At 41.1% G+C, this 25,879-nt stretch overlaps 2 protein-coding genes across 2 annotated transcripts in view; one reads left to right on the forward strand and one right to left on the reverse strand.

Moving 5' to 3' along the window:
* Nucleotides 1-3,114: 3,114 nt before the first annotated feature.
* LOC130039290 (atherin-like) lies at nucleotides 3,115-3,927 on the reverse strand. Its single transcript, XM_056131136.1, has one exon. It carries the CDS (start codon nucleotides 3,925-3,927, stop codon nucleotides 3,115-3,117), a length of 813 nt encoding a protein of 270 aa, XP_055987111.1.
* A 62-nt stretch (nucleotides 3,928-3,989) lies between these two features.
* The window catches only part of BEND2 (BEN domain containing 2), a 46,963-nt gene continuing 25,073 nt past the window's right edge, over nucleotides 3,990-25,879 (forward strand). Inside the window, exons 1-10 of the mRNA XM_056131137.1 lie at nucleotides 3,990-4,011; nucleotides 5,349-5,489; nucleotides 9,876-10,024; nucleotides 13,599-13,700; nucleotides 14,241-14,400; nucleotides 15,337-15,435; nucleotides 16,540-16,677; nucleotides 17,839-17,988; nucleotides 21,266-21,403; nucleotides 25,480-25,599. Coding sequence (XP_055987112.1) covers nucleotides 3,990-4,011; nucleotides 5,349-5,489; nucleotides 9,876-10,024; nucleotides 13,599-13,700; nucleotides 14,241-14,400; nucleotides 15,337-15,435; nucleotides 16,540-16,677; nucleotides 17,839-17,988; nucleotides 21,266-21,403; nucleotides 25,480-25,599 — 1,219 coding nt within the window. The remainder of the gene's footprint in view (nucleotides 4,012-5,348; nucleotides 5,490-9,875; nucleotides 10,025-13,598; nucleotides 13,701-14,240; nucleotides 14,401-15,336; nucleotides 15,436-16,539; nucleotides 16,678-17,838; nucleotides 17,989-21,265; nucleotides 21,404-25,479; nucleotides 25,600-25,879) is intronic.

The following is a 25,879-nucleotide window of genomic DNA, read 5'->3' on the forward strand; positions in this document are numbered from 1 at the left end:
GAATGGGGAAAGTACTTGCCTTGTTGGTGGTTGACCTGGGTTAGGTTCTGGGCATTGAATACGGCCCCTCCAGCCATATAAGAAGTGAGCCTGGAGTAAGCCCTGAGCACTACTGGGGTGTGGCCCCCAAATAAAACATGTCACAAGGACAAAATATATGTCACAAGAAAAATATTTTATAAATGTGTAAGGATGTTACTGGTAATCATTTTACATCAAATACACATCACCTTTGCACCAGCAGTCTGGAACTATTCTTGTTTGTGTTTTGGACCACACCTGGTGGTCCTCTGGTGGTCCTGTGTGCCAGGAAATCTTTTACCTGGTGTGCTATCTTGCTGATATTCAAATTGAGAAAAAAAATTTTTTAAACTGAGAAAATTTGATAGAAGGGAGTGCATATGGCCATCAACACAAGGACGGATTAGCTAGGACAAAATAAAACTGGAAAGTCTTGTTTTAAAAATACTTATTAGGGGCTGGAGCGATAGCACAGCGGGTAGGGTGTTTGCCTTGCATGCAGCCAACATGGCCAACACAGGTTCCATTTCCAGCATCCCATATGGTCCCCCGAGCACCGCCAGGAGTGATTCCTGAGTGCATGAGCCAGGAGTAACCCCTGAGCATTGCTGGGTGTGACCCAAAAAGCACAAAAAATACTTATTATTTCATTTCTTTGTTGTTTCTGTGTTCTGGAGGCCTCCCAAGTGGTAATAAGGCCTGGGAGAACCACCCCCCACACAGCCATTCTCAGTCAGCCTGCTGATGTTTGCGAACAAAGGTTGGAAAACAAGATGCTCCTTTGGGTCTGGGATGCTGGGATCCCCTGGCCACCTGGGCAGGGCTGCGAGCCTCCCGCAGTGCTTGCTGCGTGTTTTCACAGAATTGATGAGCCGTGCTGTACTATTTCAGCCCCCTATAGTTTAGCTTTGATTTTTGACGGGGTGGGGGTGGGGGGAGGGGGTGTTGTGCCATAGGCCGCTGTGCCCCTGACACTGTACTCAGCGATTGCTCCTGGAGGGCCTTCAGGGATTGAACTGGGTCAATGACACCAAGTGCAAGGCAGCGCCCTGCCCGCTGTACTACTGCTCCGACTTTTTGGACAGAAATGACAGCTATTAAGAAATTACTGAGGCTATTTTACGAAGCCTGAGATAAAGGGAGCCCCGTTTATGAATCATTATCCGGTACTATCGGAATCATTACCCTTACACTTTCGGTATCATTACCCTGCCCCCGCACTATCGAATTATCATTTACCTCCACCCCCCCCCCACCACTAGCGGCATGCCTGGGAGTGATTTAACTCAGCTTCGTTTCCTCATCTTTAAAATGGGACATGGGCTGCGGCGATAGCACAGCGGGAAGGGCGTTTGCCTTGCATGCGGCCGACCCGTGTTGGATTCCCTGCATCCCATATGGTCCGCTGAGCACTGCCAGGAGTAATTCCTGAGCGAAGAGCCAGGAGTAACCCCTGTGCATCGCCGGGTGTGACTCCAAAAGCAAACAAATAAATAAATAAATAAAATGGGACGCAATTTTCTTTGCTGTATGATAGAACTTTTAAAAATTTGTAATAATGAAGTAAAACCATAAACATCTACCAAAACACCACACTCTATTATTAGTATTGCTTATGAATTTGGTTGCACAAGTTCTGAGCGAGGCAGGTACTTGGAAGGAGACTTGGTGTGATTTAAGTCTTTTAATACAATTGCCTGTTTATTTCGGGAAAATGTTTTAATATTTCAAACATGGGACAGTAACACCACTGCTCCACAGCGGGGTTCGATTCACCAGTGGCGGGCTCATGTGAACACCCGTAAATGGCCTTATAGGGCTCTCCACATTTTCCCCAGCAAGCAGCGATTGACTGAAAAATGCCGAGCAGACCGGGTAGGGCACCTGTCTTGCATACGGTCTGCCTGGGTTCTACCCCTGGCACCCCATCTGGTCTCCTCCAGCACCGCCAGGAGTGATCCCTGTGCATTGTTGGATATGACCCCCCAAATCAAAAACACCCGAAAATGCGGAGCAGGCTGCGGAGGCATGGGCTTGTGTGGTCGGGCTTCGGCGCCAGTTTGAAAAATGCAGTTATTTCCTGTTGGCGCGCGCGGGAGTCATATTCCTGAAATCAAATGTTGCAAGCGTAGATATGCGCGCGCGCGCGCGCGGGCAGCTGCAGAGCACTCTGAGGGAGGGCTGGCGGGCACTTTTTGAAAGTGCACACGGCCCCTGATTGGTCCGTAAGCATATATCCCCACGATTTGCATAGATGTAACTTTTTGCACATCCCTCACGTGCTCGCTCTGAGTGAGTGACTAGGCGCCCAAATCGCCTCGCCCCGCCCCCTGTGCCCCTATGCCCCGCCCCCAGGACACCAGTGCGCCTGCGCGCCTGAGCCTTTATATAAACCGAGTCAACCGCTCCGCCCCACAATCCGTCGAAGTCACAGACAGCGGCAGGTTGTGATCTTGGGGTTTCCCTCAACACCCAGTGCCTCGCCTTCTGACTCACCATGTCTGATGAGCCTGGTAATGGACGGTAGAGTACTCGTGGCTAGTGGGGCTAGTGGCGGGGCAAAGGAACCCTGAGGGGGAACTCAGCTCCCTGAGGGCTGGGCTGGACCGCACCGGACCAGATGCACCAGGTGACCATTGCCGTGTTCAATGGTCTTCGATGCCCGACTAGAGGGGCTAGTGGCGGGACAAGGGAACTCTGAGGGGGAACTCGGCTCCCCGAGGGCTGGGCTGGACCGGACCCGACCGGACGGACCGGATGACCATTGCCGTGTCGATAGCCTTCGACGCCCGAGTGGTCCTCAGGGTTTTTGTGACACTGAAGGTTTTTCCGGGCTGGCGGGCTTGTGGGGTCTCGGGCCGTGTGGGCTTGAGGGTCCGAACTCTGAGGTGATTTCGGGGGAGATTTAAGAGCCCCGGGAGGGGGGGAGGTTTCCAGGGGGGCCGTTGGTGGGGGGGTTTGGGCGTGGAATTAACGGTCGGAACACCTCAGAGGAACCCGAGAGCAGGTTCTCCGCTCCCGGCGCGAGGCTGCGGGGCTCGTGAACATCCAACGAACTGTTCTAACGGTTCCTCACATCGGGCTGGGAACGACTCAGGGCTCGGCGACCTGGGGCTCTTTCACGTCCCGGGCTTGGGTGGGGGGTGTCGGAGTTGTCGGCTTCTTGCCGCCTCTGAGGCGATAACCTGGGATCCCAGCCGGTTGAAGGCGGTTGTGGCTTTTCAACGCCTCGGGGTTCCAGGCAAACCCGGGGGACTTGAGGTAGGGGGGGCGGTGGGGGGCGCATTCACGGGGTCCCAGGGACTCGGAGAATTCTGGGGTTGCAGCCTTCCAGGGATTAGAGAAAGCTCTGCCAGGAGGTTCAAGAAAAATCTCGCGCTTCCCGGCGTGGGGGGGTGGGTAATGGCGCCCCGGAGGTGGGGGGGGGGGCTTCAAACGCGCGCGGGCTCGGAGCTTGGGATGTTCCCGGGCTTCAGGGCGGCCCAGGGACTCGAGGCAGCCCCGAAGCTCGTGGCGATTCGCGCCTTTACGGCCAGCTAACGGCTGACGGTGGCTCGGCGCTCGTGGCGTCCCCCGGTGGCGGGGGGCAGCGTTCCGGGGTCCGGGGGGGGGGGCGGAGGACTTTGAAGCCACGAGGCGCTCTCGCAGCCACCCGTTGGATTGGACCGGTTGGTGCCAGATCCGCGGCGCCCGCGGTGCCGCCTCTCGCCGCGAGGGGGCGCCCGAGCCGCGAGCGTTCTGGCGCCTTTTCTGTGACTTCCGCCCTGACCCCGCCTCCTCTCGTGCCGGAGCGGCGGCGGCGCGAGCCTGCGGCGGCGGGGGGAAAGGCGCTGGGCTCACGAGGCGGGGCGGTCCTGTGAGGCGAGGGTTGGCGGCGGGATTTGTTTGCCTTTTGCAACATCTCATTTCAGACGCGCTGGGGGAGAGGGGGCGGGGTGTGGATCGTGGTTTTCCACGGACTTCCCGGAATGCCGGTGCCTGTGAGCTGCGGCTTCCCCCCACCCGTGATTTGGCCGCTGTTTAAGTACTTGGTGCTGACTTGATGCTATCAGTCGACCCCTATCCTTTCTCATTCCTAGTCAGAGGAGGTAGGGGTTGGGGGGAATCACCAAGATTTTCAGCTATTTTTTTTTATTGCTGTTTCGTGGTTTGGGGCCATACCCTGCGATGCTGAAGCGGGGGAGGGCTACTCCTGGCCAGTTGAGGTTGCTCGCAGTTGTGCTGGGCAATGACGCCCAGGGCTCCTGCAAGCTTGCCCAGCCCCGCTAAGACGCTGAGGTGTGTTTCTTTTTGTTTTTCTTTTTGGGTCACACCTGGCGATGCACTCAGGAATTACCCCTGGCGGTGCTCAGGGGACCATATGGGATGCTGGGAATCGAACCCGGGTCAGCCGCGTGCAAGGCAAACGCCCTACACGCTGTGCTATTTCCCAGCCCCAGACACTGAGGTTTTAATTTTTTTTTTTGGCATGGACACACCCAGAACTGTTGAAATGTACAGGCTCGCTCTTCTCTGGTGTTGCTCCTTGCCCAGGCCTCTGGGCCTGAAGAGCCCGCGTTCCAGGCAGTTGTACTGTTTTGGGCCCTTACATAGAATTATAATGTAAAGACTTAACGAGGGGGAAGCCGCTTGCTTTGCCTGCAGCAGAGCACTGCAGAGTCCCCAGACTACAGAGTAAGACTAGGTGCCCCATGCCTTAGAATGTGCGCCCCCCCATCAACAAATGAGCAATTAATTGCGGCCAACATGGCCGACCCGAGCAATTAATTATTAATCAATAATTGATTATTAAAGTCTTAAATGGACATGGGCTGGAGCAATAGCACAGCGGTAGGGCGTTTGCCTTGCACGCAGCCAACATGGCCGACCCGAGTTCGATTCCTCCGCCCCTCTCGGATTGCCCGGCAAGCTACCGAGAGTATTCGATATGCCAGACACAGTAACAATAAAGTCTCCAATGGAGACGTTACTGGGCCCGCTCGAGCAAATCGACGATCAACGGGAGGGCCTTTACCTTTTTACCTTATATTAACTTTAAAAAATAAAAATGCCCTTTCATATATTAGGGCTGGAGCGATAGCACAGCGGTAGGGCGTTCGCCTTACAAGCGGCCAACATGGCCTACCGGAGTTCTATTCCTCCGCCCCTCTCGGAGAGCCCGGCAAGCTACCGAGAGTATTCGATATGTCAGACACAGTAACAACAAAGTCTCCAATGGAGACGTTACTGGGTCCGCTCGAGCAAATCGACGATCAACGGGAGGGCCTTTACCTTTACCTTTACCTTTCATATATTAAAGCTCACCCTTTCTCTTTGTTTATATTTAGATTACATCATTGTGACTATTGAGGATAGTGATGTCGATACCACTGACGATGAGGATGAGGATATTATAATAGTAGAAGAATCTGAAGAAGATTCTGTTTCTGAAGTTGATGACTTTATGGCTGTACAACCAGCTTCTCAAGGTATCAGTGACAATAATCAGCAATTTATGAATTTCCTTATAAGTGAAATTTTTCTTTCTGGTCTTCATTTCTAATAAATTGCTCCGTTATCCCTGCAATTTTAAAATTAATTAGTTCCAGAGATCCAAAACTCATGGTAATGTCATGAAGTTTATTTGTGTTTGCCCTTTGTTGAAACTTTGTTTTTTCTGTTTTTGGGCTGGTGGAGTGAAAATGGATGGTAGTTCCAGAAATTGTGGGAAGAAATACATCTTCTTTCTCTGTACAGTTACTTAAACCTGGTCCCCATAGTCATAACTGTTTGGTGGCAAAGCAAAAACTGAACTTAGAGGAATAATAGTTTGGGTCAGTAGTCCATAGAAAAGATGAAAAGATTATGTACAAGATCTTAAAAAATCAACAAGAACAGTAACTAATAAGCAGTTTTAGCAAGATTGTAGGTTATTAAGGTTAATATGTAAAATTCCCTTTCATGTGGACCAGCAATTAACAATTGAAATTTGAAATTACAGTCACCACACCATTTCATTGGTATTCAACTTGAAGTGTGTGGGAACGAGAGGGGCCTTTTAGCCAGATCTTCTGTAGCTGTTTGGTTGCTCCTTAATGTTTGTTTGCTCCTTAACCACAGTAATGAAGGAAATGTATGATCATTCATTCTCTCATACACAGAGCCGAGAAAAATTAACCCCTTGAAGATCTTTTCAGTAGCTATATGACAAATTGTTCTTTGACTTTTACTTAGAGAATTGGGTTCCTACTCTAAAATATTGAAAAGTTATTACTTAGATTGGAATCAGGAAACTTCTTTAGTAGAGGGAGCAGAGTAAATATTTTAGGTTTTGCAAGAAGACAGTTTACATTCTTACTAACAAATTGTGAGCATATCAATTTCTCAATATCCTTTGAAATACTTATATTTCTTTTTTCTCCATAGAAGTTTCTTTTTATTTTGAATTAGAAACAGCAGAATGAAGTGGTTCGTAGCTGAAACAACCTCCACGGGAAAGAAAACTGGAGCTTATATTCCTTTTTTAAAAATAGCCTTTCTGGTAATATGGAGTTTTATAAAAAATAGGAAAAATAGCCTTTCTGGTACTGTGGAGTTGTATAAAAATGAGACTAGAATTGCCTTGTGAACTAGTGATAGTACTTCTTGGCATTTATCCCTCAAGCACAAAAACATTAATTCAAAAGGATATATAGACACCTGTGTTCATAGTCACACTTAGTACAATAGCCAAGATATGGAAACAACCTAAATTAACTACAGATGGATGTATCAAGAAATATACACAGTGGATTACTATGCAGCTCTAAGAAAGAGCAAAGTCGTGCAATTTGCAGCAGCATAAATGGAACTAGTAGATATGCTGAGTGAACTTAGTCAGGAGGACTGGTAAATACAGAATGCTGTCATATATGGAACTTATAGACAACAAGGTAACACAGGGCCAAAAGCAACAATGGGATAGCTGATCTACCTAATTACTTTGAGGGGTTTGAGGGAGAGGAATATTGAGGTCCTTGGAGGAGGTAGGGAGGTACACTGGTGATGGGTGTGGTGCTGGAATTATGTGCATGAGAAACCATCATTAACAATATTGTAAACCATAGTCTCAGTCAGTAAAAATGATAGCCTTTCTGGGACTGTATAGATAGTACAGGGGGTTAGAGTAGGTCAATCCCCAGCACCACTTAAGTACCCCTGAGCACAAGCCAGGAGTAAGCCCTGAGCTCTGTCAGGTATGGCACCCCCAAACCAAAAATAATGGGTGTAAAGTGGTATCTAGTTGTGCTTTTGATTTGCATTTTAAAAATATTGATGTCAAGCATCTTTTCCTGCATTTATTGGTCATTTGTTTATATATATGAATTTTTTGTTTCTTTTTGCAGTGGTAGAGATTGAACCCAGAGCCATGCCTGGTAAGTGCTCTATTGTTGTGCTACATCTCTGGCCCTGTGTACTCTTTTTTTTTCTTTAAGTTTTCTTTTTTATCTTTTTTTAATGCTTTTTGGGTCACACGCAGTGATGCTCTGGGTTTACTCCTGGCTCTGCACTAAGGAATTACTCCTGGCAGTGCTGGGGGAACCATATGGAATGCCAAGGATCGAACCCAGGGTGCAAGGCAAACGCCCTACGTGCTGTACTATTGCTCTGACCCCTGGCCCTGTGTACTCTTTCTGAGAAATGTTGATTTAAATCTTTTTCCCATTTGAATTAGGTTGTTTTGAATGGTTTTTATATTCTGGATCTTAGCTCTTTGTCAGAGACAATTTGCAAATGTTTTCTGCCATCCTGCAGATTGTCTTTCCACTATTTTGGTAATGCCCTTTAATGCCCACAGCTCTTAATGTCGATGAATTTCAGTGTATTTATTTTTTAGTTTTTACTTCTGCTTTTAGTTTCCTATCTGTACAATCATTGATCTGTGACTGTGACTGTCTATGAATTATGACTAAAATTCAAAGAGTCGTAAAGGTTCCCTCAGTAATTTCTTAAGTGTTATAGTTAGCTCTTATATTTAAGGGCTGGATCAATAGCACAGCGGGTAGGGCGTTTGCCTTGCATGCAGTCGACCTGGGTTTGATTCCTCCGCCCCTCTCGGAGAGCCTGGCTAGCTACCGAGAGTATTCCGCCTGCACGACAAAGCCTGGCAAGCTACCTGTGATGTATTTGATATGCCAAAAACAGTAACAAGAAGTCTCACAATGGAGATGTTACTGGTGCCCGCTCGAGAAAATCGATGAACAACGGGAGGACAGTGCTTATATTTGATGGATTCATTTGTAATGAATTTTTACACATTACATAAGGTAGATGTCCTGCTTGATTTTTTTCTATATGAATATCCAGTTTCCTGGAACCATTTGGTGAAAAGACAAGTTTAATTCTTCATAAGATGTAATATTCTGAGTATCAAGTAAAACAATCAGATTAAAGAAAACAATGGAAATTGCAGTTGAAATTGGAGGTGCTTTGTAAGTGAATCCCCTCCCCCATATTTATTTGCATTTATTTCATGTGAGGGCTAAGTCTTCTATTTTCTTGATCACTTTTTGATATCTCTCTTCTGAGACTTTGTCATCAATATCTTCACTTAAGATTAAAATTGAATTAGGAATAGGGCTAAAATTCGAACTTCTTCAGGTTTTAATGCCTTTTCGCACTGCCCTGACTCAGGATGTGTAAAGTGTGTTAAACTCAAATAATTTCTGCATTAGGGTGAGAAGAAAAAGAACTTAGATTTTCCCAGTTTGGCGACTGCTTCTCTTGAAAAAAGAAAGGTCTACTCCCCGTAGCCCCCCATACGAATGCAGAAATAGGGACTTGAGCGATAATACACTGGGTAGGGCACTTGGCTTGCACGTAGTTGACCCAGGTTCAATCCCTGGCATCCCATATGGTCTCCCAAGAACCAGAAGGGGTAATTCCTGAATTCAGAACCAGAAGTAACCCCTGAGCATCTCTGGGTATGGTCTCAAAAATAAAAACTAAAAGCTGAAATGGTCTATCATAGGGAATTAGCTCACTACCACATCTGGATCAGTACTCTGGTGCAGGCATTAGCTCACTACCACTTCCGGATCAGTACTCTGATGCAGGCATTCAAATCTCTCCACAAGATGTAGTGTGTTGACATTGGGCTCTGTCATTTCCTGCTTGCGGATAGATAACTCAGAATCATAATAGAGATTTCACGGTTTTAGAAAATTTTCTGCATTGATTAAGTTCCATATAAAATTTAACTGTGGGCCTGGAGAAATACTATGGGTTGAAGGTGTTTGCCTTGCATGGAGCCGATTAGAGTCCGAACCCTAACACTGCATATAGTTTCCTGAGCACTGCCTAGGGCTAATCCCTAAACATTTCTGGGGCTGTAGCCCTAAAAATTAAAAAGTAATGAAAAAATTAACTATGAGGCAGTCATAGTCTCTGAGATACTTTGGACCAGTCTCACTTGGCAGATGAGTCCTGTCTGTAGTGGTTGGTCTATCCACATGGTGGTGCTGGTGAGGAATGGAATCAAACTGGAATATACTGAGCTCACATTTGGAGGCCTGCTACTTGTTTATAAGATGGCTTTTTGGGTTCCTCTGTTGAATAGGATTGCTCATGTATTTTCAGCATTTACTCTGTAGCTTTTAAGTTGAAAGTACTCAGTTGACAACTTGGGGTTGTTACTGATCTTGATTCTTATTTCTAGGCATGTACAATAGAATCTTCCTGTTTTTAAGAGTTTATCTTAAATCACTAATAAATGATTTACTTTGTCATGCTCAAAAACTAAAAACTCAATTTGAATTGCCATTCTGAGAATAGAACTGTGTTAAGTTCATTAAGTTAGTAAGTGTGTGAAGTAACTTTTCTACATTGTTTTTCAGAATTTGAAAGATATGAAGTGATAGGCAACCAGCTAGTTCCAATAAGGGACACAACATTTAAAGCAAGAACTTACACCATTTTGGAGGAAGGGGCATATATCCCATTGCAGAAGAGACGGCGACTCTCTAATTCAGGGGAGAATACTCAGGTTTGTGTGTTAAAATGAAAATCTCTCTCCCTCCCTACCGTATTTCCTTTCTTTTAAGATAGAATTGAAATGCATACAGTGAAGAGCACAGTTCTGAGGAGTCCATTTTGATGAGTTTTAACAAATATGTAGACCTATACCCCTATCAAGATAAAGATAATTTCCCAGAATGTTTCCTTATGCCTCTTCTCATTAAGCTCTGATCTCTGCGAACCTTGGAGAAATACTATTTGATGTTTTTTTCCTTTGTACATTAGTTGGACTGTCCTATAAAGTATGTCCTATATATAGAATTGTATGACATGTTCTTTCCTGTCGTAGTTTATTTTCCTTAATGTTTCAGGAATTCACCTAGTTGTAGCAATATTTTATTCCCACTTATTATTGAGTAATAAGTCATTCAGTGACTATTAGAATTAAAAATTAATTATTTTGGGTTTTTTTGGGGGGGGGGCGGTCACACTTGGCAGTTCTCAGGGTTTACTCCTGGCTCTGTGCTTAGGGATCACTTCTGGTGGTGTTCAGGGCACTATATGGGGTGCTTGTGATTGAATCCATGTTGGCTGCCTGCAAGACAGATGCCCTATCCTCTGAAAAACAGTCAACAGCCCCCAATTCCCTTTTTCATGAATATTTAGGTTGTTCCAACTTTGGGGCTTTTATGATTTAAGTGACTGTAAACTTTGATTATGGAAGTCACTGTGAACAAACATAAGATTATATTTAGCTTGAGTTAAAAACTAGTAGAAATACTGGGTTGTACGGTAGGTGAAGTTTTTATAAGCAAAGGCAATTTATAATTACTGTGATAGACCAGTGGTTTTTAATCTTTTATACATATGAATTGGTAGTTGAAAGAAAATAAGTAGATAGTTCTCTTAACTTTTCTCAGACCCTATATTCTCATCTTTGGGTATATGAACTACATGCCAAGAGTCATGGTTAATGACATTAAATGAAAGCACTTTGGAAAGCATACAGCTCTATACAAGGGAAATATTATTTATTTATTAGAATTATTAACCTGTTCTTATTCCATTTGAATTTGGATGTCTAATGAGTTTGTAATGTAGGGATGACTCAGACTCTGATAATTTTTCAAACAAAGACATTGTTAACTACTTTGTATGGTTTTTCTGTTTTTTCTTCTTGGGCCATACCCAGTAGTGCTAAGGGCATACTCCTGGCTCTGCACTGAGGAATCACTCTGGTGGGGTTGGGGAACCATGTGGGATGCTGGAGATTGAACCTGGGTTGGCGCCCTGCAAGTGCCTTTCCTGCAGTACTATCTTGCTGGCCCCTACTTCATTTATTTTAAAATTATTCTTAGGACTGAGGATTCATGTATGAGACCCTGGGTTTGATTCCCTGTATCCCCTCCACGATTCTTATAGTCCATAATTCATCCTTAGAATAAAGAGGTATTATAATTAAGTATGATGGCTTTTTGTGTTTATATTCCTTCAAAAAAGGTAAGGTGGCTTAAGGAGTAGTTTCTTAAGAAAAATACATGTTTAAGTATTTTCCTGTTCTGTCCACTGAGTGTCACTGTTGGATTATTTGAAAATCAAAAGCCACAAGCTGTTTGGTTCTTTGTTTGTGGTTAGAAATATTTGCTTTCTTTTTAAAAACAATTGCGGCCACACCTGGAAGTGCTTGGAGTTCACCAAGGTTATATCTGGTGATGCTCAGGTGTTAGTGGGGGTGGGGATTAAACTCAGGGCCTTACGCTTGCCAGATATAGGCCTTGCCATTCTGTACCATGTGCCTTGTCCCAGAAATACTTGCTTTTAAAAGTACTTTTGGTGCTTGATTACTTGAAGATGACTTTCTCCCCTAAGTATGAATGTAATTAATCTTTCTAGAGAACTGTATCTTTAGTATAGTTGTACTAAGTGGTTCTATAGGTACATCTTTCATACTGTTGTATTTTCAGTGGGTAAAGGTTCCCTTAGGACTTCGGTGCTTCTTGAAAGCAAAATCTAAGTCCTGAACTTTTCTTTCATATTTCATTTTTGTTTATTAATAAATCTTTCTTAGACAAAGTTTTTGAAAAAAGTAGAAGTACTATTAAATAATGTGTATCAAACTGAGTATATAATAACTGCTAATTGCCAAATCCAGTAGCACTATCAAAAGAAAATTATGTACATTCTTTTTCAGCTTTCATAAACTGGAGTTAACTCTTCACTTGAATTAGAGGAATAATTTCTCATGAATTTGTAAGGTTTTCTTATAATACAGTGAGCTTATGTTAAGAATTTGTTTCCTCTTGGCCTTAAAAAAATCTTAAGCAGTTTCTTACCTTGTGCTGGTAGTTTCTCTAAAATTTGAAATAATTTTAGATATGAAGAGGGTTTGCAAGAGATTACCAAATAAAATTGTGTTTATACTCAACCTTCACACAGCTGCTCTTGATGTCAGTTTACCTGTAAAACTTGCTATTATGGTAATTGTATAACCACAGTACAGTTTGCAAAACCAGCACATTAACATCTTTTTTTTCCCCAACCTCTGGCTGTTTTTATTCTTTGCCTTGTTTTTCATGACTGTGACATAATTTTTTAAATTGAGGTGTCTTTGTTGGTTTACAAGAGTGTAAATATTTTTATGTTTTAGGGGTACAATTTTTTTACTTCATTCTGACACCAAAGTGCCAATATCCCTCCACTACAGTCCACTGAACCCTTCAACTCAACTCCTCTATCCCTTTTGTGGTCAGAGTCTAGGGTTCATTTTTGTCGAACATTTATTTATTTGCCTTGTTCCTCTATATATCACACGAATGGGAACATCCAGTATTTGTCATTCTTCCAACTTCACTTAGCACAAATTTCTGGAACTCTACAAGAGTTGTGAAATATCAGAGTTTCTTAAATGTAGTTTTCTAAAATAGCAAATCAAAGCTTCCTTTGGTTCATTTAAAGTCATTTGACAATATGAATTTTTCTGTGTTAGGTCATGTGTCACTGTCACTCTCATGATATATATAGAAATTTCTAGTTAGAACAGCATCCTTGGGTGAAAAAATGAAATAAAAATAGGGTTTTGTAGCTTAAAAAAGCCGACCCTAACTGATCAAGTACAGTTGTCTTTTTCATCTAGATTGTTCAGTGTTTGATTTTTATAACATACTTAATAAAATTAGCTAATTTAGACTAATTGTAAAAAAATGCCCATATGCCTGTCAAGATACTGCTGTTGAAAGAAACAGGTAGCCCACCTTTGACTTTTCATATCTTCTCCTTCTTATACCTTTATTTAAATTTTTTTTTCCTACGGTGGCACATTCTCAATGTAAAATGGCTCCATTGTATATTTCTGACTTACAGCAATCCTGGTGCATTCACTTTTGGAAACTGATGCTTCTTTAAGTGCCTATATGACATGGGATAATTAAGTTGCCACTCCTTAACTCAGATAGCTTTGCTTTATCATCAACCAGCTCGGCATCAAGTGGATAACAAAATTTCTCATGGCCTGAGAACTTTGTTTCTAGTATTGAAGATTTGGGTTAGTGCTCTTTGGGTATTAGTTTTATTTGAAATAAGAGCTATTTTTTTTATTACAATAGCATTTGGGAGAAATGATTGAAAACACGAACAGACAGGTTTATCAACTTTGTGGACTTGTCTCAAATATGCAGCGCATTCTGGAGACCCCATTGCAGAGCAATGTAAGTGTACAAGTTGTTTTACTACTTCGATAAAACCTCTGTTTATAAAAATTTCAGTCAGATGTGAGAATGAACAAATAATCATGAGATGAGGAAGACCGATCTATATTTACTTTAGTAGCAGATGGAAGACTGAAATTCTGTTGGACTAATTCTGTTGCAAGAATCAGCATTCAAAAATTCAGGTTTGAGGATACATGATATTGAATATTTTTATGTTTTTAACTATAATGTATAACATATACTGAGAATATAAGGCTGTAGAATAAAAATCATACGAGTAAAAATTCTGTTTATCCATAACGGTAGAAAATGATATTGCTAAGAAAATAGGCATTAATACATTCACTAACTATAATTTATTCTTATTTTAACTCACAGTTTATTTGTACTGGGTTTGTGGAATTTTGTAGGTTATTTGGATTTGCAGAACTTTGGATGGTACACCTCAAGGAGAGATTAAAATCCTTATGGAGAGATTAAAATCTGATACAGGGGAAGAAAAGACTTCAATCTCTTCTATTCTTTGATCTTAAATAGGAAAATGGTTACTTCTTGATACCAGTGGACATACGGAACAGAAGTGACAGTGGAAGCACTGTGAGAGCATCTATTCTGCTAGATAGACTGATCCTCATGGAAAACTCAGAAATACCCCGAATAATCTCCACACGCTCACTGGCACAGCAGTTAGGATCAGGTAACACATTTTCAGGTCTGACTTCTCGCTGGATTCTAGTGGCGATGCTCAAAGTACCTATGGTGTTAGCTCATTCGTTTAGGTGATGTAGCAGGCACTATAGTAATTCTGCTTTAAAGAAAACCTAGTTTGGTAATCACCTCTGAGAAAATTAATAACTCCACTTTACTAGGAGATGCCAACAAGAGTCCAAGCACTCATTCTTGTTCACCTGTCTGCATCCTTTTGAATGTTGGTGAATTTGAAGTAGTACATATTATTAAGCACACTCTTTAGATGAAAAACACCTCCTTAGTGCAGAATACCAGCAGATATTTTGTAATTAAAATAATCTTGATGGCAGTGGTCATATTTAGTTGTAGGAACAGTGAAAATTCCATTTAACAACTACCAGTAATATATAAGTGATATGATTCCCTGCGTGCATTTTCTTACGTTTTTATGTCTGTTTCTTCTTGAGGCTCAAAGGCCCACTCTCCCATTAAATCTTTTGCTTGAAGATTTTCATTCATCCTCTTTCTACGGGGCCTCCTAAGTGGTGTTCAGGAGGCCCAGGGCCCCACTGGAGGTTCTTAGCCAATCAGTTCAGTGGTTCAGTGAAAGGGCCTGAGGATGTGATTCTCTTAGGCCCTGTAGTGCCAGGGATTACCCCAGCCACTCTGGTGATGCTTGGGTTCCTCTAGGCCTGCACTGGCTATGCTTGAAGGACCAGATGGTATTCAGGATTGAACTTGGATTATCACATGCTAGACACCCAAACAGTTGTACTCTATTGGGGCCCCTTTCAGCCATTTTTTGAAAAGGGAAGTCTGAAAGACTCTTAAGTTTCTTTCAGTTTTCCTTCATGTGTGGATGTCATTTATCATACATTAATAAGGTTTCATTTGTATAGAATTAATAGTTGAGATTTTTTAGTACTTAAAACTGTTTTTGTAGATGCATCAGAAGTCACCCCTAGGACTATGAATTGCGGTACTTTGCTGGTAAATCGCAGTGAACAACCTTCATCATCTGGTGGTGTCCCATCCAATTGTGGTGAGTCTCAGGTGTCAGGTATTATAAGTGGCATTATTTAATTGAGATCTGCCAACATTATGATGTAAGCTAGTGGAAGCTCATGTGTAAAATTAAACTTTCAAATGCAAAATCCATTTAGATTTATTACATGGATGTTCAAAAATATTGAAATCCCTTTTACACTTGATCCCTTTCTCCCAAATGGTAACACTTGGTAAAACTATCGTTAAATAGAGCAGTCAAGGTGTTGACAGAGGTACAGAGCACGTGTAATTGAGATGCCCAGTTTTATTTGTAATTTGTGTATGTGTGTCTGTTTAAGTAATCTAACAATGGTATGTTTGATCTCTACCGCTACAGTTAAGATGCATAACATTTTCATCACCACAAAAGCCTTCATATTGTTTGCTTTTTTATTCTGATACTACTTTTCTGACCTTTGACTTCCTCATTGCCTGTTTCCAAACTCGGGACTTTATAGTTTTCTTCATCTAAGAAGTATAATATCAAAGAAACTTTATGGCATATAACCTCTCAGACTTGGTTTTGTTTTACTTGATGAGTTACCTACGTTGTTGCATATAACACAACTTACCTTTCAGTGGCTGAATAGTATTCCTTGGCTTCACCATGCAGCGATTGATTGCTTTTAGCGGTTGACCTATTGAAGGACATTAGACTTCCTGCTCCTCCCATTTTTTGGTATTTAGGAGTAAAACTATTATGATCAGCCATGTACTGATTTTTATACATGTGTAAGTTTTGTTTCTCTGTCATCAATGCCAAAAGTGCCATTGTTGGGCCTCATGGTAATAGCATGCTCAGTTTAAGAAAAAGTAAGTTTGCATAGAAATCTGTCATCTTTCATTTTTACCAGCATTGTTATTGGTGATCCATTTTATCTAGTCCATGCTTCTGTGTTTCTCATTCTTCCTTTCTTCCTGGTGTTCTAAATTCTCTTCAGCATATCCTTTCTGTTTGATGAGTTTTCTTTCTGTATGGCTAAGTCTTCTCAGGACATACTCTTTTCATTTTCCTTCGTTTTAGGTTGTCCTTTCTACAGATTCCTAAGAGGTAGTTTTGTCTTGTTAGCACTAATGTTTGAGAATTCTTTTCTTTCAGTTGAAAAATTCATACTGGTTGAAATGCCAGAAATATCAGAAAGCACACTGGAAGAAAGACTTAAGACAATTAATTCCTCAACATTAGTGGGAAATGATGGTGGCGAATCCTCATCTGGTGGGATCCCACCCAATTTTGGTGAGTTTTAAGTATTAGGCATTACAAGTGGCACTGTTTAATTAAGATTCACAGTCCTGGTGCAAGCTAGTGGAAGTTCATGTGTACTATTTCAACTTACAAGTTAATATAAATCAGTTTATATTAACAAGTATGTTCAGAAATAGATTATTGAGATCTCTTTTATATTTGATACCTTTCTTCCAAATATTATCACTTGGTGAAACTTAAATAGAACCAGGGTGTTGCTAGTGATACAAAATGTAGATATTATTGAGATGTTGAGTTTTATACATAATTTGTGTATTATGTATCTGTCCCATGAGTAGATTGGATATCTGCTGCCGGTAAAGATGCAGAACATTTCCATCACCATCGAACTCCTCATCTTGCTTGCTCTTTTATACTGATGCTTCTCTGAGATCACCCTTGACTTCCTCACTGCCTGTTTCCAAACTCCTGCCAAACTCCGGACTCTGTAGTCTTCTTGTTACTTCAAGAATATAATATAGAAGGAATTGTGTGGGCCGGAGACAGCTTCACAGAGTGGAGTGCATTCTTTCCATGTAGGTACAAGTCCTTCCTGAAGCACTGCTGGGACTGACCCCTGAGCACTGACCCTTGCATGTAACACATCTTCTCCCTTTTTGTGGCTGAATAGTATTCCTTGGCTTTACCATGAAGAGACTGTTAACAGTTCACCCATTGAAGGACATTAGGCTTCCTGTCCTGCCACATTTTTGGTATTTAGGAGTAAAGTTACTATGTCTAGTCGGACACAGATTTTTGTATATATGTAAGTTTTATTTTTCTGACACGAATGCCATGAGTGCAGTTATTGGGCCTCATGGTAATATATTCAGTCTGATAAGCTAACTGCCTTAACAGTTTTTCAGAGAAGCTGTGCCATTTTACATTCTTACCAGCAGTGTTGTTAGTGATAAACTTTTCTCCAGTCTGTGCTTCTGCTCTTCTCACTGTTTTTTCTTCCTTCCTGGTGTTCCAGATTTCCTTCCGCATATCCTTTCTGTTTGAGGAGTTTCCTTTAGCTTTTATGTATGGGTAAGTTTTCTCAGGACGCGTTCTTTTCATTTTTCTTTGTTTTAGAATGTCTTTTTTACATTTTCCCTAAAGAGTAGTTTTGCCTTATATAGACTCCACAGTTGAGAATTTGTCTTTCAGATGCTGAAAAATTAATACTTATTGAAGTGCCAGGAAACAGAGAAAGCGGCCTGGAAAACAATTCTGAGAAAACGTATTATCCAGCTTTATTGGGAAATATCAATAACCCTCGTGCTGACACTTCATCTATCTCCATTCCACCCAATTGTGGTGAGTTTCAAATGATACAGGTAGCACTGTTTCATCTGGATTTACCAATATCGTCAATACTGGACAAATTTTTAATTTTGATGTAATTTAAGATTCATTTGGGGTTGTAAGAAATAACACATTCTCTTTTTAGTTTTCACCTGTTTTTTCCAATGATTGCATCTTGTAACTAATGGCATAGTATTACAGTCTGATGTCGATATAGCTCACCCGTGTTACTGAGATTAACCAATTAACCTTGTATCTGTCTGTGTACTTGTTTCATGTGTGTAGTTAAGGCTTGTGCATCTGCCACCAAAATCATCTACCACTAGAGTCAATGTGAAGATCCTTTAATTTACTTATATTGCTCCTTTACAACCTCACTTCCTTTTCCATCCCCTGTGAAGGATCCATCCTTCACACTGCACTGCCACTGGTATTTCTTTTCTGTAATTTTCTCTCTTAAGAATGCTATATAAGGGGCTGGAGCGATAGCACAGCGGGTAGGGTGTTTGCTTTGCACGCAGCCAACATGCCCAACACGGGTTCGATTCCCAGCATCCCATATGGTCCCCCGAGCACCGCCAGGAGCAATTCCTGGGTGCATGAGCCAGGAGTAACCCCTGAGCATTGCCGGTGTGACCCAAAAAGCAAAAAAAAAAACCAAAACAAAACAAAACAAAAGAATGCTATATAAGTGGGATAAAAATTACCTTACATTGGGGCTGGAGCAATAGCACAGCAGGTAGGCAGTTTGCCTTGCATGCGCCTGACCTGGGTTCGATTCCCAGCATCCCATGAGCATCGCCTGGGGTAATTCCTGAGTGTAGAGCCAGAAGTAACCCCTGTGCATTGCCAGGTGTGACCCAAAAAGGGAAAAATTACCTTACATTGTGGATTGGCGTTTTTTTTTTAAATTTTTATTAGTGAGACACTGTGAGGTACAGTTGTAGACTTACAAATTTTTGTGCTTGTGTTTCAATTATACAATGATCAAATACCCATCCCCGGATTGGAGTCTTTTCCATCATAATTCCGTGAAGACTCAATCAACTTGTTGTATGCATTCATCATATATTCCTATTGAATAGTATTCCATGCTGTGGATATGCTACATTTTGTTTAACCACTTACCTATTGAAAGACATCTGATATTTTTAAATTTTATTTTTATTTTTTTAATTGAATCACAGTGAGACAGTTACAAAACTTTCATAACTGAGTTTCAGTCATACAATGATCGAACACTCATCCTTCCACCAGTGTATATTTTCCACCACCAATGTCCCCAGCCACTCCCACCCAATCACACCCCCTACCTCTATGGCAGGCATTTTCCTTTTTACGCTTATCTTTACTTTGGGCATTATGGTTTGCAATACAGATACTGAGAAGCCATCGTGTTTGGTTCTCTATCTATTTTCAAGCACAAACATCTCCCATCCTGAGCGATCTCTCCAACCATCATTGACTTAGTGGTCCATTCCTCATCCCAACTGCATTCTCCCCCCAGTATATGAGGCAGCCTTCCAACCATGGAGCAGTATTCATGGCCCTTGTGTCTACTGTCCTTGGGTGTTAATATGATATTATGTTACTTAATATTCTGCAAATGAGTTCGGGCATTCTGTGTCTGTTCTTTCTAACTCATTTTACTTGCAGTGATACTCTGTCTATCCACTTACTAGCACATTTGTTCTTCTATTTCTAACTTATTTAACTTGCAATGATACTTTCTGTCTATCCACTTACTAGCACATTTCATGACTTCATCTTTTCTAACAGCTGCATAGTATTCCGTTGTGTAGATATACCATAGTTTCTTTAACCAGTCATCTGTTCTCGGGCATTTGGGTTGTTTACAGATTGTATCTATTGTGAACAGTACTGCAATGAACATACAAGTGCAGATGTCATTCCTACTCTGCTTTTTTGCACCCCTGGAATACATATCCAGAAGTGGTATTGCTGGGTCATATGGAAGTGCAATTTCTAGTTTTTTGAGGAATGCTCATGTTGTTTTCCAAAAAGGCTGGACCAATAGGAATTCCCAAAAGACATCTGATATTTTGTTATACTTTTAGTCATAGGAGCAAAGCAGATATTCATATTCCTGTACACATTGAAAGAATTTTTTTACTATAGTAAAAAAATAGGGTTATAATGTTCAGGTTCCTGTTATTCATGCACACAGTTTAATGTTATTCATGTAAATGTGTTTTAATCATTGTCTTTAATTGATGAAGAGTTACACATGCAATCTTGTAAGTTTTTGTGTGTGTGTGGTGGGGGTGCTCAAACCTAGGGCTTCAGAAGTGTAAGGCAGGTATTCTACTTTGAGCTGCACCTTGGCCTTGAATTTTTTTTTCATTCATGGGCTGTGGAGATAAATAAAAGGTCTGGAGCACATACCTGCCATGCAATAGGACCTCAGCTCAGTTCTCCATTGGGGTTGTCTTGGTGGACCCTAGCATCACTGGGCCCCACCACATCACTGGGCTCATGAATTTTGAACTGGTTTTGCCTTTACAATTAGGTTAAATATGGCTGTGAGTGATGACCAAACTCCGCTGCTTTGGAAGGCCCCCAAAGCAAAGCAAAACAAAACAAAATGCATCCATTGAAGGCCATCTATTTTTTTTTCTTCAGCTGAGATGGTGATTCAATGTCAAAGATGTGCTGCTTGGGATCCCCAGTATAAGACCGGAGCTACCCTAGTGGTGTTCAGGATTCTCCAGGCCTCTACATGGTGAATGCCTGGTGTACCATGTAGGGCCAGGGATTGAACTCGGATCGAGTATGTGCAAAGCATGTGCTCTGTACTGTCTCTCTGGCCAAGGACATCTGTTTTTTCCTAAGTTTTTAGATATAACAAGTAAAGATACTAGGAACATTTATGCATGAAATTTGTATAAATGTTTCATTCACTTGTTATAAGTGCTTAGAGTGTGATTGTCAGATCTTAGGATAGTAACATGTTTGGTTTTATACAAAGCTACCCATTTTCCAGAGAGACTTGCCATTTTACATTCCCAATAGCAATGCATAATTGAACCAATCTCTCCAGCCATCTTTCTGATTTTTACATGTTTTTCCTGTCCCCTGATATTTAAAGATCCTTTCTCATATGGTTTTGTGTGAAGATTTTACTCTAGCTGTTCTTTTGTGAGACCGTTGGGTCCAGGAAAATTAAAAAATGTTTTCCTTTCTCTCAGAATGTCTTTATTTTTCCTTCTTTCCTGAAAAATAATCTCACCTAATATGGAATTCACAGTTGAGAGTTCTTGTCTTACAGCATTAGAAAAAGTTATACTTGTAGATGAGCAGACAAATGTAGAATCCAGTGTGCAAGAGAGTTCCCAGCCTCCGAGTCAGCCAACTGCTTCGAGTACCCCACAGCCTACCTGCTATATCTCGGTCATGCCCAATTTGGGTGAGTTTGAAAAGATACATATTTCAGCTAACACTGTTTAATGTAGATTGTCCCATGCCAGTAATGTAAACTAGTGGTAGTACTTTTTGAACCTAGACTTTGATTGTTGTAGTGATTTCAGATACACATGTAATTGTAAGAAATCAAGATCTCATTTATACTTTACCCATTTTTTCCTGGTAAGAACATCTTGCAGAACTGAAATAGAACATCGTAGCCAAGATACTGATATTGATGCAATCAAAGAATAGCTTTGCTTCTCTACCACTGAAATCAAGATATGAAACATTGCCTTTGTCATAGTTTGCCTCATCTGCATCTTTTGTAACCACACCCACCTCAGCCCAAGTCCTTGAAGATTGAGATTTATGTGAATTGTTATATATATTTTTTTTAAATTTCTTTATTTTTTTAAAATTTTCACTGTCGTTAGTCTATGAGATAGAGGGATACCAGTATTTAGATCTTTTAATGTGTTAAAGATCTGCACTTCACTGTGCTTAGTAAAATTGGTTATCGCCATTCATGTGCAGGTTTTTTTGTAAAGTTGCTTTAATGTATTGTAAATAATGCCCGAGAGTAAAAATATTTGGTTTTGTGGTAATCACATATGTAGTTTTGGAAGTAAATAAAACATTTTCCTTATATATTCTATAGCATTTGACTTAGCTGCCAGCTCTGTCTGTGTGATCCACTTTTTCTGCAGCCACATTTCTGCCACCTTTCTTTGTTTTTTCCTTTTTGATGTGCTACATTTTCCTCTTTTATCATTTCATTCTGTTTGAAAACTTTAGTCATACTCAAGTGTAAGTCTGCAAGTTTTCTTTCACTTGAAAATGTCTTTATCTTCCCTCATTATTTTTTAAAAAAATCTGAATGTTCAATTCTTCAGCTTTCCTGAAATATAAATTGTAAAACAAATTTATAATCTATTTGAAGTGTATAATGTGATGTTTTGAGAAACACATCCATCATCTCACATATTCACCTTTTTTCTTTCTTTTTTGGGTCATGCCTGACGATGCACAGGAGTTACTCCTGGTTCACGCACTCAGGAATTACTCCTGGCGGTGCTCCGGGGACCATATGGGATGCTGGGAATCGAACCTAGGTCGGCTGTGTGCAGGGCAAATGCCCAACCCGCTGTGCTATTTCTCCAGCCCCACATATTCACCTTTTTTATTTATTTTTGTGTGTGTGTGTGTGGCAAGAATGCTTAAGTTCTCATCTGGTAAATTTCAGTTATACAATGCGGTGTTATCTATATTACTCATGTAACACATTAGACAGTTGTTTGACTTTACTCACTTATAACTGAAAGTTTGCACTTTTAATAGCTTCCTCCAATGACTCCTTTACCCCTCACCCTGCCCTAACAGCTACTATTCTATTTTCACTTTCTATGAATTCAGCCTTCCCACCCATCCTCCAATTCTCTTCCCTTTGTTGTTGTTGCATGGTCTCAGGATTGCACACATTTGCTTGTACTCTGGGGTCATACACTTGAGATGCTGGGGATTACACTGACAGCACCAGGGATTGAAATCAGTAATGTGGAGCAGTGCATGGAGATGGAACCTGAGTCTTCATGCATGCGAGGAATATCATTGTACCACCGAGATATACACCGTGCCACTGAGATGCATCCCTGGGCCTGACTTCTGTTTATCTATTTATTTATTTATTTATGTATTACAGCAATTCTAAGAAACAAACTCAGCAGCTTGATCAACTTTTTATTTTTTAAGATTTCACATGAGTGGTCAGAGGAATAGTACAAGGTTTAAGACACTTATCTTGCATGAGGCCAGCCCTGGTTTGATCATTGATACTACATGGTTTCCTATGCACTACCTGGAGTGGTACAATCTTCCTTCCTCCCACTCAAAAATAAAAGAATTGTGCACATGAGTTCTTGGCATGTAGTATTTCTCTTTCTCTGCTTACCTCACTTAGCATCATTCACATTGTGAATGTTCATGATTAGGTTCATCCACATTGTGGCTGTTGAAAGGTAATGTTGTCTGATAATTATTCATTACTTAAAATATTTTCTTTATAAATTTTGGCAAAGGTTCGAGTAAGTTCTCTTTTGGAAAAAGAACTCTGAGACAACCGATTGTCCACTTCTATCGGAATATGTCAGCCAAGATATTTCCTCATTATGTCTCTGGAATCTCCCTTTTCTGTTGAAATTGAATTGTTACTTACAACATGGAGCATATTTAGTCTAGGTTCATCAGCATTCTTAGTGTAAGATAATAGTAGCCTTTTCTATTTTCAGAAAATGTGGATGTACATGCAGCTGTAATAAATAATACAGAGAGATCTTAAATATCTGTTGCCCAATTTTCCCCAAGGATGACAGCTTGTAAAACAATAGAAAACAATCACAGCCAGGATATTAACATAATACTGCCCAGGGATATTACGGAGATCCCTGCATTTTCACTTGTACTCATTTGTGTTCGTGTATATATTTAGTTCTTTATAATCTCACTATCTTATGTGGTGGGTTCACATATGCTCTGCTACAGACGAAGAGGCAGTGTTAGTGAAAACAGGTCTCTCGCTACCATCATCCCTTACAGTACCTTTTTTTGTGAACCCAGGAATTCGAACCCAGGTCCTCCATGTACAAGGACATGTGCTTTACCACTGAGTTACATCCCTGATCTCACAGTGCTGTTTTAACCATGCCTATCTCTCTCTCTTTTTTAAATTTTTATTAGTGAAACACTATGAGATGCAGTTGTGGACATTACAAGTTTTTGTGCTTGGGTTTCAGTTACACAATGATAAAGTACCCATCCCTCTACCAGTGTCCATTCTCCACCCCCAGTGATCCCAGTATCCCTCCCCTCATCCCATCCCGCCTCTGTGGCAGGGAATTTCCTTTTGTTCTCTCTCTCCTGTTGGTTGCTTGCTGAGATTTGCAGAAGAGGCATTGAGTGGCAATCATGTTTGGTGCATAGTGTACTTTCAGCATGCATCTCCCATCTTGGGAGGATCCTCCCTACACCCTTTACTTGGTGTTCCCTTCTCTATCTGAGCAGCCCTTTCCCCTTTTCTAACAGCTGCATAGTACTCCATTGTGTAGATGTACCAGTTTCTTTAACCAGTCATCTGTTCTCGGGCACTCTGTTTTTTCCCAGATTTTATGCCTGTCTCTCTTTACTTAACAGTTTTTGCCTGCTCCTATCTTCAATCTCTTTAACTGCTGGCAACCACAAATATGTTCACCAGATCTAGAATTTGTCTCTTCAACATTATTACATAAAGGGAATCGTGACTTTAAATGGTCTCTTTCCCTTAGTGCAGTTGCCTGGGGACATAGCCACACTGTTGTATGTGTAAGCATCCTCGTAAAGTTTTAATTACTGAGTAGTGTTTCATGGTTTGGATGCACTATGACTTGTATCCATTGAGAACCTCTGGTTCCTTTCTTTGGCTGTCAGGGCTAAAGCTTCTATGAGTACTCATTAATAAGTTTTAAATTCCATTCACTCACAAAAGTCTTCATTTCTCTGGGATAAATGCCCCAAAGTGCGATTGTTGAAAGTGTTAGAAATGACATGTTTAGCTTTATTTAAAAAGTACCCTGACAAGCTGTTTTCCATTGCACCTGTGTCCTTTTCCATTCCTGCCAACGTAGGCTATGTTCATATTTCTGCTCTTTAAATCATTTCTTTTCCTCTTTTGTCTTTTTGGGTTACACCCAGCAATGCTCAGGGGTTACTCCTGGCTCTGCACTTGGAATTACTCCTTCTGCTGCTCAGGGACCATATGGGATGCTGGGGATTAAGCCCAGGTTGGCCATGTGCAAGGCAAACGCCCTACCTGCTGTAGTCTGGCACCTCTTTTCCTTCTTGATGTTCTAAAATTCTTGCATTAGTTTTCTCTTTGAAGATTTTTTCCTTTAGCTGTTTTAAAAGCACAAGTCAGTTGGTGACAAATACTTTTCCTTTGTCAGTGTCTAACATTGAATCATTACTTCATTACAGCAAAGGATAGTTTTATGGTATATAGAATATGAGATTGGGAATCTTATAGTGTTTAAAAAATGTTTTCCTCAGAGGTGGTGGTCAAAACAGAAAACGGCGTACAGAAGAACACTCAGGTGGTGAATTGCCCATTTTTCTTGGAAAATAGGAGTGGTCAAGATATTTCGTGCTTTTTCTTGCCTGCCAATTTTGGTGAGTTTGAAAGGAAAAGGATGCTTAAAATAGCACCGTTTAATCCAGGTTTATTAACACCGTTACTATCAGCGAGTATAATTAGAAACTAAAGCAATTAGTTGAAAATAAAGTTTTGAGAAAAACTTCAACTGCACATGGCAGTTGTTAGAAATAATACAGACATCACATAGACACTTGACTCAGTCAGTTATCCATCAGTAATGTCTCACAAAATTAGAGTACAGTATTAAAACCAGGTTTTTTTTATTAGATCATTACACAATACACAGTTACAAGG

The sequence above is a fragment of the Sorex fumeus genome, unplaced genomic scaffold (genome assembly GCF_029834395.1).
Source record: "Sorex fumeus unplaced genomic scaffold, SorFum_2.1 ptg000086l, whole genome shotgun sequence".
Taxonomy (NCBI): Eukaryota; Metazoa; Chordata; class Mammalia; order Eulipotyphla; family Soricidae; genus Sorex; species Sorex fumeus.